This window comes from Pseudorasbora parva, chromosome 25 (assembly GCF_024679245.1).
Source record: "Pseudorasbora parva isolate DD20220531a chromosome 25, ASM2467924v1, whole genome shotgun sequence".
NCBI lineage: Eukaryota > Metazoa > Chordata > Actinopteri > Cypriniformes > Gobionidae > Pseudorasbora > Pseudorasbora parva.
The window spans coordinates 33,542,199-33,557,247 of NC_090196.1; the positions used below are offsets into that span (position 1 = coordinate 33,542,199).

A 15,049-nucleotide genomic window follows, 5' to 3' on the forward strand; every position below is an offset into this window, starting at 1 on the left:
TATTAGAACATTTGTGTAATAGTAAAGAGTAGTTTTTATTCAAATAAATCTGCAATAAACTGCTAATTATAATGCATTTGCAGGCCCTGATAACTAAAACAACTATTTACAGAATTTACAAGTGTTAAAAAACTCATTTAGTTGATAAAAACAGTCTCTAATTTAGTCTGCGCGTTGTGTATGGTAAGTGTGTGCGGCTGGCAGGCTCTTACACTGGCAGGCGCTGGATACTAATGAATACCTTGAAGACGACGCTAAGTAAGCATGAGGTATTCACCAATGCTTCTTACGACATCTCTTACAGAAACTACGCAAAATATTGTCTTTTGATTCGTTACTACATCCATCAATCAAATCTATGCTGGCTATGCATTGGCTAGGCATTGACTGGCTTATCCAACTAAGGACCGGCGAGTTTGACTGACAGATGTATCACCCAGTGACGAGCTCCCTTTCTATTTATGTGTCCTAGTCAGCTTTTGATTGAAGGAGAGAGACCTGGGAGGGTTTAATTTGACCGGAACAGTCCACAGTACAGGGGAGATTGTCAAAATAATGATTATAATCGCTATTTCATTGAAAATGGACATGATTGATTACTCTTAACGCAAAGCGCTTATGCAAACAACGGAGGATTTTTAGTTTTTTCCCCTTATTTTTCGTTGTTTTGGATTAAAAGTGGGATGCATTTTGAAGAGTGGACTCTTACACAGACATGTATGCTGTTGTTTCGTGGATTCGTCCGATCTGATCTGAACGTCAGGAGATGAAAGATGAGTACCGCGTTCATTATGCTAATGTTTAAATAGCCACTGCTTTAGCATTTAATTTAACCCTTTCCTCTCTGGTGTATTTATTGCAAAAACGAGTTCAGAACATGAATCTTGAGTGTTTTAGCTTTCAAATGATGCATAGTTTGTGATAGTTGATTGAACAGCTTGTATAAAACAAAAGTAATTATAAGTAGAGACACGCCCACTTGCGTCAGACGCCCCGCCCACGAACCGGTGCGGATTAAGAAGTTAAGCAAAAACTCACTTCATTTTGATATTTTTCCCCAGAAAACAAGAAAAAATATCTTATGTCATTTTACTTATCTAGTAAATGCATCTTGATTTAAGATTTTATATATATTTGGACTGGAAACAAGACAAAAAGAAGAGCATTTTTTGCAGTGAAGCTGTGGGAAATGCGGCCAGTTTAGATCTGGCAGAAACAAGCGCTGTGATACTAATTGTGAAATAGTTTCCGTGTGATATCAAAATATTGTACGGGTCATGGCTCTCAACCAATCAGATTCAAGGACCAGAGCTAGTTTTGTTTAGCCCGCTAGCACCCTAGCGGCAGCAAATCTAATCTGCCGCGAGTGTCTTCTAGCAACTCTCAATACCCTTCTGAGCTGTAAAAACCAAACTCTGGACGGGCCAATCACATCGTGTATAGAGTCGGTGGGCGGGGCCATAATGACGGCGGCCAAGTTGCGTTTGCGTGCTTCTAGTAAACACAGTAGAGTGCGGATCGGGCCGCATTTTTCTGTCCGAGCCCGACCCGCGTCCGACAGGCATTAAAATATTTATGTCCGAGCCCGACCCGAGCCCGACAGTTAAAATCTATTTTTTCCCCTCATATACTAATGACACGCACGTTTGTTTGTGTGGAAAGCCCGCTTTTATTAAGCAACTGTAAGGAAGGCATTCTGAAATGTTTACAGACGAGCGCATCAGCGCGCACACGGGGCATCAAATGTTACACAGAGACCAATCAAATAGCCAACTGAAATTAAATGAACAAAGGTCTGCTAAAAATGGCCCAAGCTAACAGAACAAAACATTAACATAACACAATTGACATGCTTATTGAAATGAAAGTCATCTTACCAATTTTCTCAAACTGTATGGTTCCTAAACTGCAACATGGGATCTATTTACATAATCTATCCATCAAAGTTTAGGCTATTCGAGGTTTTATGCAGAAAAAGGATTGCATCGACTGCGGATGGCTTCAAGGCTGTCCTCCTGCCCGCAGCGCTGAAGTTGCGCTCACTGGAATGACAAGGATGCCGCGGGCAATATGCACGCACGTGTTGCGTTTTCTACATGCAGGAAGACGGATGTTAGGGTAATATTTTACATTTATTTTAGTCACAGAAACAAACCATTGCACCAAGTTTAACAGGCCCATTGGCTACTTGCATAAAAAGGTTCTAAATTTAAAAGGTACAATGCCTTATCGTGCTGACGTGACCGAGCCTGACCTGAACCCGAACGTCATTTCTAAATATCTGTCCGAACCCGGCCCGACCCGTCGGGTACCGTCGGAACCCGTCGGGCTCAGGTCGGGTATCCATCCTCTAAAACACAGAAACTGGCGAACGGCGGCGGTCTCTCGAATCAGCTTTGACTGCGACTCTGGAAGACTTGGAGTTAAGCTTTTCTCTGAGAAAAGAACAAAGAACGGCACTGAAGTCATTCTTAAAGGTCCCGTTCTTCACGATCCTATCTTTCAAACTTTAGTTAGTGTGTAATGTTGCTGTTAGAGCATAAATAATACCTGTAAAATTATAAAGCTCAAAGTTCAATGCCAAGCCAGATATTTTATTTAACAGAAGTTCCCTTTCAAAGCCGACAGCGAGCGGCCGGTTTGGGCTACACCGCTGCACTTCCTGCTGTGATGACGTCACTAGAACCGTTTGTTGTCTAAAGCTCCGCCCACAAGAACAAAAATAGGGGACGTGGTCTTGTTGAGCGCTTGCATCTCCCCGTTATGGTAAGAGGCGGGACCTTTCCGGCCAACATGCACTAAGCTGCTGTCCAATCACAACACGGCAACCGCTGGACAGAGGAAACACCGGTGTACAGATAAGTAAATTGTGTGAAAAATACTGTGTTTTTTTACACGCGAAACATGAACTCATGTTATATTGCACACTGTAAACATAATCAAAGCTTCGAAAACACGCGAAGAACGGGACCTTTAAAAAGGGAAGATGTGTTCGACCGGATACGGCGAATGTTTAATCTGTCAGCGAGCTCTGCTTCACCTTCGTTGCTCTGGTTGGTTGTAGCGCTATCCTATCGCGTGCAGAGGGAGTTTGAAAGACAACCGTTTATCCGCCCCTCAGATTGAGCCGTCAATGGTGAGTTTCCAGACCAAACATCTGGATGCGGGTCTGGCTTGTCAGGCTAAGTGTTGTTCCTTGTGTGTTTTCAGGATGTTGTGCAGCGCGCTGTATTGAGCAGACGGATCCCACACGCACAGGCTGTTCTGCACAGACGCGGCTCTGTTGGATGCAGTCTGGAGGACATCAGGAAGATGGGTTTGAGACGCACCTTCACCTGTCTAACTCACAGAGACCTGCCGCAGGCTAAAGCTCTGCTGACTAACATGGTACACACACCTGATCAAACACAGCTCAAATACTGAATACTGCTGCTCAAAGGTTTGGGGTCGGTACGATTGTTTAAAGGAAGTGTGTGTAAGATTGTGGCCAAAACTGGTACTGCAATCCCTTTCAAATGACTGTAGAGCGGTGTATCCCCCTCCTCCTCGAGGTTGCCAGATTGGCTGCAGGATCAGCAGAACGTGTGTAGATCTGCAGCTGTGGTAACTAGAGCAGATCTGGCAACCCCAAACACTACTGACTCCGTGATTGGTCGATAGGTGGAGGGCGGAGCTTCAGGCCAAAACACAACATGCCATCATCAACATCAGTTGAGGGCTGCAACAACAACTTTATAATGACAATATCCTGCCGGACTACTGTTGTCAGTGATATAAGTGTTTGAATTTAACATGATTTCTTCATGTCTAGAGACATATCAGCGCCATTTTATGATTAACTGAAATACATTTCTTACGTACAGCTCCTTTAATGGTTGTGAAATGAAGGATATGATGTGGACATGAGACTATATCTCTACAACGCTTTAGTGTATTCTGACCAAACTTGGTGTGTGTTATGACAACAATGACATGAGGCTACATGCACAGTTTTGGCACAGTGCCACCTAGTGATCAGGAGATATTAAAAAATAGACATTTTTCCTGAACACTTTGGCCAAAAATCACAGAAATATCAGCCATTTTGTACGTTGACCATTTCAAATTTTGTACAATAAATGCTATATTTTGCGGACGCCTTGCCATATCGTTATAAAACTTGGTGTGTTTTCGTCACCAATGCATTGAAGCTACTCAGTTTCGGGTCAGCGCCACCTTGTGGTCAAAAATTATAACAAACTTTGCAAAAATGCTTATAACTTTTGATTTAAATTAGCCTATTATAATGAATCTGGCCTTAATACATTCCTTGGGTCATGCCGAGAATATGGATACCAAGTTTGCCATATTTGGCTGAACTTCGTGTCCACCATTTTGTTTATCTTTAAAAACCTACTTTTTCGAACTCGCCCTAGACCTAGTTTGTCTGATTTTCACCAAAATTGAACCGTATCATCTCCAGACCGCACCAACAAAATGTTATGGATTTCGTGTCGATAGATCATGATCTCTCTTTATCTAAAGTTCATAACAGCGCCACCTATTGGTTGAAAGTGATAAACCATTAAATCGTATTATATTAGTGATCCATCAGAAATCAATTTTAATATGATGATTTGCTGCTCATGAAACATTCTGGTTATTATCAACGTTGAAAACAGTTAATATTTTTCTGGAAACCATGATGCACTTTATTTTTCAGGATTCTTTGATGAATTTCCTGTCACTTTTGATCAATTTAATTTAATTTCTCCCAAAATAAAGTGCACTCTGTCAATGAGTTCAGAATGAACGAGTGACGAAAATGAATAACCTTTTCACAAACACAATAATTATGTAGGCCTATGTATGTATGCAATTGTGGTACTGTGAAGATAGACAGAAAATAACCGTCTGCTTTTAATCAAACACATCTGACAGTAAAGTCTTGAAGCAAACCAAACCCTTAAGAACAGCAGTGCAAATGGGCCTTTATGCTGCTCATTAAACTAATTCATAACACGGTCTCTAATTACGCAGCCTGTCATGTTGGCGCCCTCTACTGTTTTCCTCTGCTTTCTCACTTTCCCCCCATGATTTTGGCTATATTGCGAATATAAGATGACCCCCCCATTTTTCAGCCTATTTTTAGGACACAAACCTCATTCGGGTATATACAGTACTTTTTTCGATGTATATCTTACCGAACTCAGACTTTGATTTTATGCAGTCTAATATAAATCAGGACTGATTATCTGTGTTTTTAGGGCTTTAATGTGAAGGAGCAGCTTCACAGCATCTGCGTCTTCACTGCCGATCGGGATCTAAGGGCCTTCATGGTGAGAATAAAACATATATAGGCGGTCTGAACCCTTTGATTTAAAGGGATACGCCACCGTTTTTTCATATTTTTATTCCCTTAACTAAGACGAGTTGACACACACCTCTCTCGTCTCAGTGTGTGCTCTTAATCTCTCTGACGCGCGGTGACGATCTGATAGCATTTAGCTTAGCCCACTAAGCCCAGTTCATTCACTATGGTACCAAACAGAGATCAAGTTGGAAGAGTTTTGAGAGTACTTTAACTCGGCGCAGTAAAAAGTCATGCCTGATTTACTGCGCCGAGTCGAAGTACTCTCAGAAGTGCAATTTTCTTTTTTCTTTTTTACCAGTACTGTTATTATTATCATTATTATTAATTTAAATAGGGAACACGTGGAGGTGTTTGGTGATTTCTAACTTGATCTCTGTTTGGTACCATAGTGAATGAATTGGGCTAAGCTAAATGCTATCAGATCATCACCGCGCGTCAGAGAGATTAAGAGCACACACTTATACGAGAGAGGTGTGTGTCAACTCGTCTTAGTTAAGAGAATAACAGTTTAATATGAAAAAGCGGTGGAGTATCCCTTTAAAGGAGTTTTACTAGACTCTCACTTGTCAAATATGTGAATTCATTCGTTTTCTTTGAGCGTCAGTGTCATTTGCTCTTGTAATGATTTATTGTGTCTTTTTTGCTGTCATTCCCAGGTTAAGGAGCTGCAGAAGCAGAATTACCTCTCGTGTGAAGAGTTTGAGCAGGTGAAGTTCATTCAGACGGTCGAGAGCTTGAGCTCGACTCCTGCCACCAGATGCTCCATCCGTCTGGACACCAACAGGCGAGTCTTTCTCTCTTTCTTTTTCAAATGTTGTGAAAATGTGACTCTTTCATTGATACAATAACACAGGAAATGATGTTTAGAAGAGGGACGGACGGGAAAAGGCAATGTTGCAAGCTAGACTTGAGCACAATAAGTGCTTTATTTACAAAGCATGGCTTGTGTTGACACGAATTAGATGTCTTTATGCTAGCAAATTAAGCTTTTATTAGGACCAGTGGCGACACTTTATTTTAGGGTTTAATTCTCACTATTAACTAGTTTTGCAGCATGCATATTATTAGGATATTGGCTGTTTATTAGTACTTATAAAGTAAAGCACTGCAAAAAATGCTTTTCTTACTTAGTATTTTTGTCTTGTTTCTAGTCAAAAAATTACATTAAGAAACATTTACTAGACAAGTAAAAATTATTGTCTTGTTTTGGGAAAAATAACTCAAAAATAAGAGAGTTTTTGCTTAAAATCAGCAGAATAATCTGCCAATGGGATAAGACATATAGTCTTGTTTTCTGTTTGAATTTGAATATTTTTCTTACCCCACTGGCAGATTATTTAGCTTATTTTAAGCATAAAAAACTCTTAATAATAATAAGTTATTTTTCCCCAAAAAAAGACAATTACTTTTGCTTGTCTAGTAAATACTTCTTGTTATAAGAATATTTAGCTGTTTAGACTAGAAACAAGACAAAAATACTAAGTAAGAAAGCATTTTTTGCAGTGTATCCTGCATATTCTACATGCCTTAATAACTCAATACCTAAAATTAACAACTCTTACTATTAATAAGCAGTGCATTTTGAGTTTATTGAAGTAAAAGTCGTGGTTGCCATTAACTGCAAAAGCATTACGATTACCTGTTTATTTTTATTATATAATTGTCTGTTTGTGTTTTGTTGAAATGTTCTGCATTTAAAATCTGACCGCGATGACATCATAATATTGCTGGATTGCAACTGGTCCTCTTTCATGTGTGTATTTGCATACTTCATTGTGATTCGTTCTCCTGCCTGTTTTATATTATAAAAAGAAAAAGTGAGAATTTTATCAAGAAAAATTATTTAAACTTAATCAGATTAAAATTAATTACCAAACAAACAAAGTTTTAATTTTATTATTTTGTCAAACTTTTTTTCTGGTAATATCACAAACCTGTTACGAATTTTCCAGGTTATATTTTACCTCAAAAAGAAATAATAAATTACATAAAAAACATTTTTAACATTTTCTTTCCATTATTTTCATGACAGTTTACTCAGTTTACAGTTTTTTTTGTAGTTTGTTTGTTTAATTTTCTATATTTAAAATCTGATGTGATGACATCATATTGCATACTGCATTGTGATTGGTCCATTTTCATGCATCTATTAAACCATCTGCTGTAGAAAGCAAAATTGAGATTTTTTTTTTTTTAAATCAGGCAAGTTAAAACTATTAAACCAAGATTTAATGTCATTTTTGTCACACTTTTATTATGTTAAAATCACAAACCTGTCTAGAAATTGTTGTCCAGGTCACCTCTGGCTCACCTCATTTCACCTCAAAATCAAATCAAGAAATAATAAATAACATTTTGCAGATTGCAGATTCTTTTTTTTTAGTAGTCTAGTTTTTTTGTAGTTTTTTTATTATTTTGCATACATTTAACTCCATCTGTTTTTTGCTTTAACAAAAAGTGAGAAAGAATTAAATAAGAATTTAAAAGGCCGTTTGAAATTAATTCCCAACAAACATAAAGACTAGATTTGGGTAATTAATTTCTCAAGCTTTTATTCGCAAGCTGATCAAAAATGTGTCCAGATCATATTTCACCTCAAGAAATAAGTTTAGCTTAAAGCAAGCGAAGCTTTTTACACCGTAAAGGCTAAAGGAGAGAGTTGAGTGTGGTGTGTGTATCTTCTGCCCAGGGTTCTGCAAATGACCCGGTCCGACCCCGAAAGCAGGAGACTTTTGGGAGAGATCCTGCAGGAACCAGAAGCGTCGTCTTCCGGGTCTGTACTGGATCCTGTGCGTCTGGACTGGGTCAGATACTGGGACAGAGACGCACAGAACGCCATCCTTCTGTCCCGACTGCAGCCCTCCAGTGAGTTTAACCCGTCCGACTGCAGTTAAAGGGATACGATCATTCTGCAGTTAAAGGGATACTCCACCGCTTTTTCATATTAAACTGTTATTCCCTTAACTAAGACGAGTTGACACACACCTCTCTCGTCTCAGTGTGTGCCCTTAATCTCTCTGACGCGCGGTGACGATCTGATAGCATTTAGCTTAGCACACTAAGCCCAGTTCATTCACTATGGTACCAATCAGAGATCAAGTTAGAAGTACCAAACACCTCCACGTGTTCCCTATTTAAATACAGTTACACCAATAGCTGAACGATCAAGTATGGTGACACAAAATAAAACGCGGCGCTTTTCTAAACGGGTTAAAAAGGAGAACTATAATGTGTGGCGGAATAGCACTTCTGGGAGTACTTCGACTCGGCGCAGTAAAAAGTCCCGGCGGAAAAATCCTCCCTCACCCCCCCCCCTCTGTCATCTCCCCTTCACTCTCTTATTTCTGTCAATAGGGGGGAGGGGGAGATGTGAGGGAAGGGAATAACATAGTTTAAAGGGTCATGAAACCCCAAAACACTTTTTTTGAGATGTAAACAGATATGTATAGGCTGCACATCATTGAAAACACTAAGGGTACTCATTAAAGGTATTAATTTGTGAAAATAGTTATTTTTGCATTTTTCAGAGCGATTTCTGTCTTCCGGTTTGAAAAGCTTAGTCGGAGCAACGTCACAAATGCTGACGTCGGCGCGGCCTTTTCGGCCCAAGTATGGGCTGCTGGGCACATGCTGACGTTGACCGCTCCGAGCGATTCTCGATATATATTCATGACATAAAGCTCATTCAGTCCAATCCCTGCGCTGTAGTATGCATACAAGATAATTTAGTTAATATGCATGAGACAGTCACTTCTGTCAGGCTCGTCTTCCATCATTATTGTAGAGATATGGTGGGGAAGTTTTGGAAGCAGCGTGCGGAAAAGTCACGGAGGAAAGCTAGGCGTTGTGCTGATACGAAGTAACGTAAGGGCGCCGAGCGAGCTGTAACCGGCGCCGTCTGTGGAAGCCTTTGCTACAAAGGCTCGGTAAAGTAAAATGAACTTGAGGAATCGCACGCCGAACCTGCAAGCGTTGACTATCTATGTCAGAAGTGCAAAATAACCAATCTGTAATCTGTAGGCTAATGAACAAAAGCCACGTCCTCTCCATTTTATTTGTCGTCACAGCCATGCACTAAACCGCATGTGTTCGGGCTCTTAGTGAAACAGTGTGATGCATATTTGGACAGATATAGATTTAGCTGCCGAGTGATAGACAGCGCGGATCGTCACGGCAACCCAGCGCGCGTCGCTCTGCTTCAGATGCGCGGTCGAGACTATGAAGCCTCAAACCCCTTCGCTTTTACCCCGATCTAGAATTACACATCTCTGTCGCATCGCATGTTGGGTGGTTCACGTTCTCTTATCACGTCGGCGCGTTGTTCATCTTGCCAAACAGCGTGCATATTTGGACAAATATAGTTTTATCACGTTTGCAAAATATTTCGTCACGCAGAATAACATTTATTTTCATTTCTCACTGAATTATGCTGGTTTGAAGAGCTGAATGATTTGCGATCTCTGCTGCACGCCACTCATAGCTCTCTCATTCGCTGTATTCATCCCTCATTTAATCTCTGTGTGGTAAACAATGCCAATGTGAACCAAGAACATGTCTCAGAACCGCTGTAACTGCTGCTGTTGGTATCGCTAATCTTAATGCACCTACTGACAGACACTCCCCTATTTATGCAAACATTCCCTCTTTCCACACAATACCATCCCACCTTTTCACAGTCGACCACTCCCCTTTTAACAAGCTTTTTCAAATCGAAGGTGTGAAAAAACATCGCTGCAGCAGGGGGGTTTCATGACCCTTTAATATGTGGAGTATCCCTTTAATAAAGCAACAAAAGACAAGCAACTTCAGCTGAGACACATGATTGGTTTGAATTGCTTGAAATATGATGGTAATGACTTCAAAAAAGGAAAATACAGTTAATATCCGTCATATAGGCCAGCGGTTCCCAAACTTTTTTACCTGCGCACCCCCTTCAATGTCCCAAATGGGCTCGCGCACCCCCAATACCCACTTCAAAAAAACAAAAACAAAAACTTTTTTATCGCCATATAAAGACTCATGTTTAATCATGGGCAAATAACCAGAACACGAATGACAATGACAACATAAAAAAAGTTTCAATATAATTCAACAAAGCTACGCACAAGCTTCCACTTTTAAGAGGATGTGACAGACACAGGCTCAGTAACAGAAAGCTCGGTTATTTTCAGCCGCATAAAGGAAACATTGCAGCAACAGTCCGCTAGGCCTATTCAATGACTGTGCTATCATCATCATCATCATCATCATAACACAACGGATATGGAAATTAGAACGACAGTACATTGAATTAAATTGCAATGAAGTTACAAACGATCCACAACATTAAAGAGAATAAGGTCCGATATAGACAAAATAAATAAACACGAGGATCAATCTGAAACTTTTCAAGTGCAACATCAAACATAAAATGTTTATTCTCTCCGTCTCTTATGCCTCCAAATCCTCACTCTCTCTGGGTCCCTCTCCTCCTTCGTCACTAACTGTCCCACTAGGGCTGGGTATCGATTCAGATGTTCCAATTCGATTCGATTTCGATTCGATTTTGGATTCTCGATTCAACTCAAATGAATATAGATTAAATACAAATACTAGGTATTTATAAAAAAGAACAGTTAACATAAATGGGTAATTAAAAAGAAATGAAGAGCCACAATCATGTATGTTCAACTTTTTATTTTAGGTACACCTGAGTACATTAAAACAGAATTTTGTTGGAACTTTTTTTTTTTTTTTAATTATCTGAGAAGTATTTTATGGATGTTTTGACATATTTATTCTAAAACATAAAAAGCTAGGATATTGGATGATTTTTTTTATAGCAATTTTCAGTACACGACAAGCTTTTCTTGCGATTTTGCTGCTCATGTGTGCATTTACTTTTCATACATGAGAAATGCGTTCATTATTTGTTTAGTCAATGGTTGAGTAGTTGCCGTGGTAACAGACAACAATACCTTAACGTGCTGACTTAAGTTCACTGTGGACTAACTATTATTAGAGGAAATCTGTTTATAATATAAGCTATTAGGGTTTGAATTATTGATCCTGCGCTGTATATGGACTATAATTTGAATATGTCTATAATGGCTAAGGTATGCTTAAGTGACTGCTCAAGTTTGATCCTAATGCAAGGCAAGCATTCGAGTGTATGTGATCTATTTTTAGCAGTTGTGTGCTCGGCTGTGTGTGTGTGTGTGTTGTCACATCAAATGGTTCTGCAGATTTTTAGTATTACTACAGCATTTCACCTCAGCATTATAAAGGCGACAACGCACCGGAAGCTGCCATTTAAACTCTGAATGGATAAATGATGTGCGCCTCTTGCTCCTTTGTAAGATCACGCAAGGCAAATGGGTGACATCTAGTGGAGAAGACTGGTAATTAGATTTACGTTAAGCTTATGTTCAATGTTAGTGGAAATAAATATTGAAAAAAATCGATTCGTTGCCTTTGAGAATCGATTCTGAATCGACCAGAGTTTAAAATTCCATTAATCGAAAAATCTATTTTTTTTGCCCAGCCCTATGTCCAACTTGACAGTTTCCCTGATTTCAGACAGTTAAGCATATATATATATATATATATATATATATATATATATATATATATATATATATATATATATATATATATATATATATATATATATGTGTGTGTGTATATATATATATATATATATATATACACGTTTGGAATGAATGAAACGAGTTGGCACGCATTGAGATGTGACGTGTGGAAATTTCCCCACCGGTTAATCAACGTGTGACAACACCGGTAATACCGATATCACCGACTCGGCTTTTAAATCGCTCATTCTATATAACCGAAAGGAACATATGCACACGGCTGCTCCGGTATTAATAACGGAGTGGAGCAAAGCGAGTACTTTTAATGAATTCCTATAAAAGTTAAGTATCCATATGCATGAACTGAAACCGCGCACACCATGAATGACAGCTCGTCAGTAAATGCGCGCTCTGTGCGGCCTAGCAGATGTTAGTTTCGGTTTTGAATTAGTGCCGATTCGGGGGCGGGTTGCTTGAACTGAGGGTTCATTAGCCTTTTATTCTTAATGAAAAACACAACAACACACAATGACAAACTCACTTAAATAGGCACTTTTACATTTCACTTTGAAACCAAATCTTCAGCTACCATCTTGTCTTTTTTTTTTTTTTTTTTGTATGGAAAATCCCATAAAAAAAAACAGACCGCCATTACATTTTTCCTCTCGCGCACCCCCTGGTGGTAGCTCAGGGTGCGCGCACCACACTTTGGGAATCCCTGATATAGGCTATATCAAATTATATTGAGAACATCATTATTGTGTGTTTGGGACATGACTTTTAATGGTGAGGCTCTCAAAAAATATATAAAGATTTAGATTTATCGGCATAATGGTTATTGGCTTTCAAATATAAATAGTTATCAATATCGGTCAAAGTTTTCATATCAGTGCATCCCTAATATGCGTCGTTCTTCTGTTGCATTATTTATGTACGCCTGTTGAATGTAAAATGGATCCAGTACTTGTCCATTCAAATTATTTGATGATGCAGCAATAAACTTAGTATTGAACATGATCAAAACTACACTAGTATACAAAAGTAATCTATTTTAATGACATAAGTTTAAATAAGAGAGCAAGTAGCATATATTGGGATGGAAATTAGCCAACAGTTTGTTAAAAGAACACATTCTGCGCTCAAACTTGGTGTCACAAACTACGCCTTTGTTTAGAAAAGTTACATAGTGCAGCTTTAATTTACCAATAAAAAGCTTTTTTAGGACCATTTATTTTAAAGCTACACTGTGTAACTGTTTTAGTTTATTCTTAGCTAAAAACACTTATATGTGCTCATTAATGTATATTTACTTCTTTCAAGTAATAAAGTATTCTGGTAAGTTTATAATATGCCAGTGAAAACACATACGGGTGAGGGGTTCGAATGCCGGTCGCCATGTTGCCCCTCCATCTTGAAAGTACATTAGCCAAAGAGGGACATACCCGTAAACTCAAGCTTCGCCTTTCGCGTTAAACACTCGATGGCACCGTGTCGAATGTGAAGAGGGGGATTGCCATGTTAATCTTGGACTAAATCGGCCACCGTAGGAGTTAAAACGAAATCGAAATTGAGAGGAACAGAAACTATTATTCACTGGATGGTCATAAACCTTTACACCGCTAGATGGGGGAAAATATCACACAGGGGAGCTTTAGTGACAATTCTCACTTTCATGAAGCAGTCTGTCTTTTGAGGTGATGCTTTAAGTTGAATTACATTTTACATTTACATTTTTGCATGGCAGACGATTTTATCCAAAGCGACTTACATTGCATTCAAGGTACACATTTTACATTATTGTCAAATCTCAGTTCTTTGAATGAAATGCTTCTCCTGTTGTTTCAGCTCAGGGTTCGTGTGACGCCGCTGTTTTGTGGTCGTATCTCACCTCACTGCACGATTCTGTCCGAGTCACTGCATGGGTCTGTAATTCGGCTGGAGAGAGCAACACTGCCCCCCACTGGCCAGAGCTCACACCGCAGGTCATCAACAGCAGCAGCCGCTGCGGAGAATACCTGCGCAATCGAGTCCTGGACCTGCTCGCCCGGTCAGAACCGCTCGCATTCCCAGAAAACGCACACAAATAACCACCAAAATAACTCATGCGCTGCAAAATATGCTCTTCCTACTTAGTATTTTTGTCTTGTTTCTAGTCAAAATATCTAAAAATTCTTACATTAAAGGGATAGTTCACTTTAAAACTAGACTTATGTCACGAGAGAAGATATTTTGAAGAATGTCAGTAACCAATCAGTTAACTGGAGCCATTGACCTCCATAGTGGTTTTTTTTTTTCCTACTACAGAAGTCAGTGGCTCTAATTAACTGATTGGTTACTGACATTCTTCAAAATATCTTCTCTTATGTTCAGCTGAAGAAAGAAACTCATACAGGTTTGAAACAACTTGAGGATGAGTAAAGAAATTTCATTTTTACATGTACATTCAATCATTTAGCAGACGCTTTTATCCAAAGCGACTTACAAAAAAGGGGAGAGCAATAGAAGCAACGAAACAGACAAGGCCAACAACCTGTAAGAGCTGTAAGAAGTCTCAGTTAATTAGCACAGTACACAAGTTTTGAAGAGAACGCATGTTACGCATGTTACAAAAAAGCATGTTACAAAAAAGGGGAGAGCAATAGAAGCAACGAAACAGACAAGGCCAACAACCTGTAAGAGCTGTAAGAAGTCTCAGTTAATTAGCACAGTACACAAGTTTTTTTTGTTTGTTTTTTTGGACAAACAAACAAAAATGAATGGATAGTTAAGTCCTATTCTTTATTGGTCAGGTGCAATTGGAAGAGATGTGTCTTAAGATGTTTTTTAAAAATAGCTACAGACTCGGCAGCACGAATTGAGATCGGCAGGTCATTCCACCAGGTGGGAACGGTCCAGGAAAATGTCCGTGAGAGCGATTTCATGCCTCTTTGGGATGGAGCCACGAGGCGCCGCTCACTCGCAGAACGCAAGCTTCTGGAGGGTGTGTAAGTCTGAGCAAGTGAATTTAGGTATATTGGTGCAGAGCCAGAGGTTGTTTTGTAGGCGATAACTAGTGCCTTGAATTTGATGCGAGCAGCCATTGGCAACCAGTGCAGTTTGATGAAGAGAGGCGTAACATGCGCTCTCT

At 39.4% G+C, this 15,049-nt stretch overlaps 1 protein-coding gene across 1 annotated transcript in view; it reads left to right on the forward strand.

Annotated features, from left to right (window-relative positions):
* spg11 (SPG11 vesicle trafficking associated, spatacsin) overlaps positions 1–15,049 on the forward strand; it is an 80,885-nt gene that overhangs the window by 17,507 nt on the left and 48,329 nt on the right. The window contains exons 11-15 of the mRNA XM_067436955.1: positions 3,211–3,387; positions 5,247–5,318; positions 6,010–6,137; positions 8,043–8,218; positions 13,768–13,969. Of these exons, the coding sequence (XP_067293056.1) occupies positions 3,211–3,387; positions 5,247–5,318; positions 6,010–6,137; positions 8,043–8,218; positions 13,768–13,969 (755 nt within the window). The remainder of the gene's footprint in view (positions 1–3,210; positions 3,388–5,246; positions 5,319–6,009; positions 6,138–8,042; positions 8,219–13,767; positions 13,970–15,049) is intronic.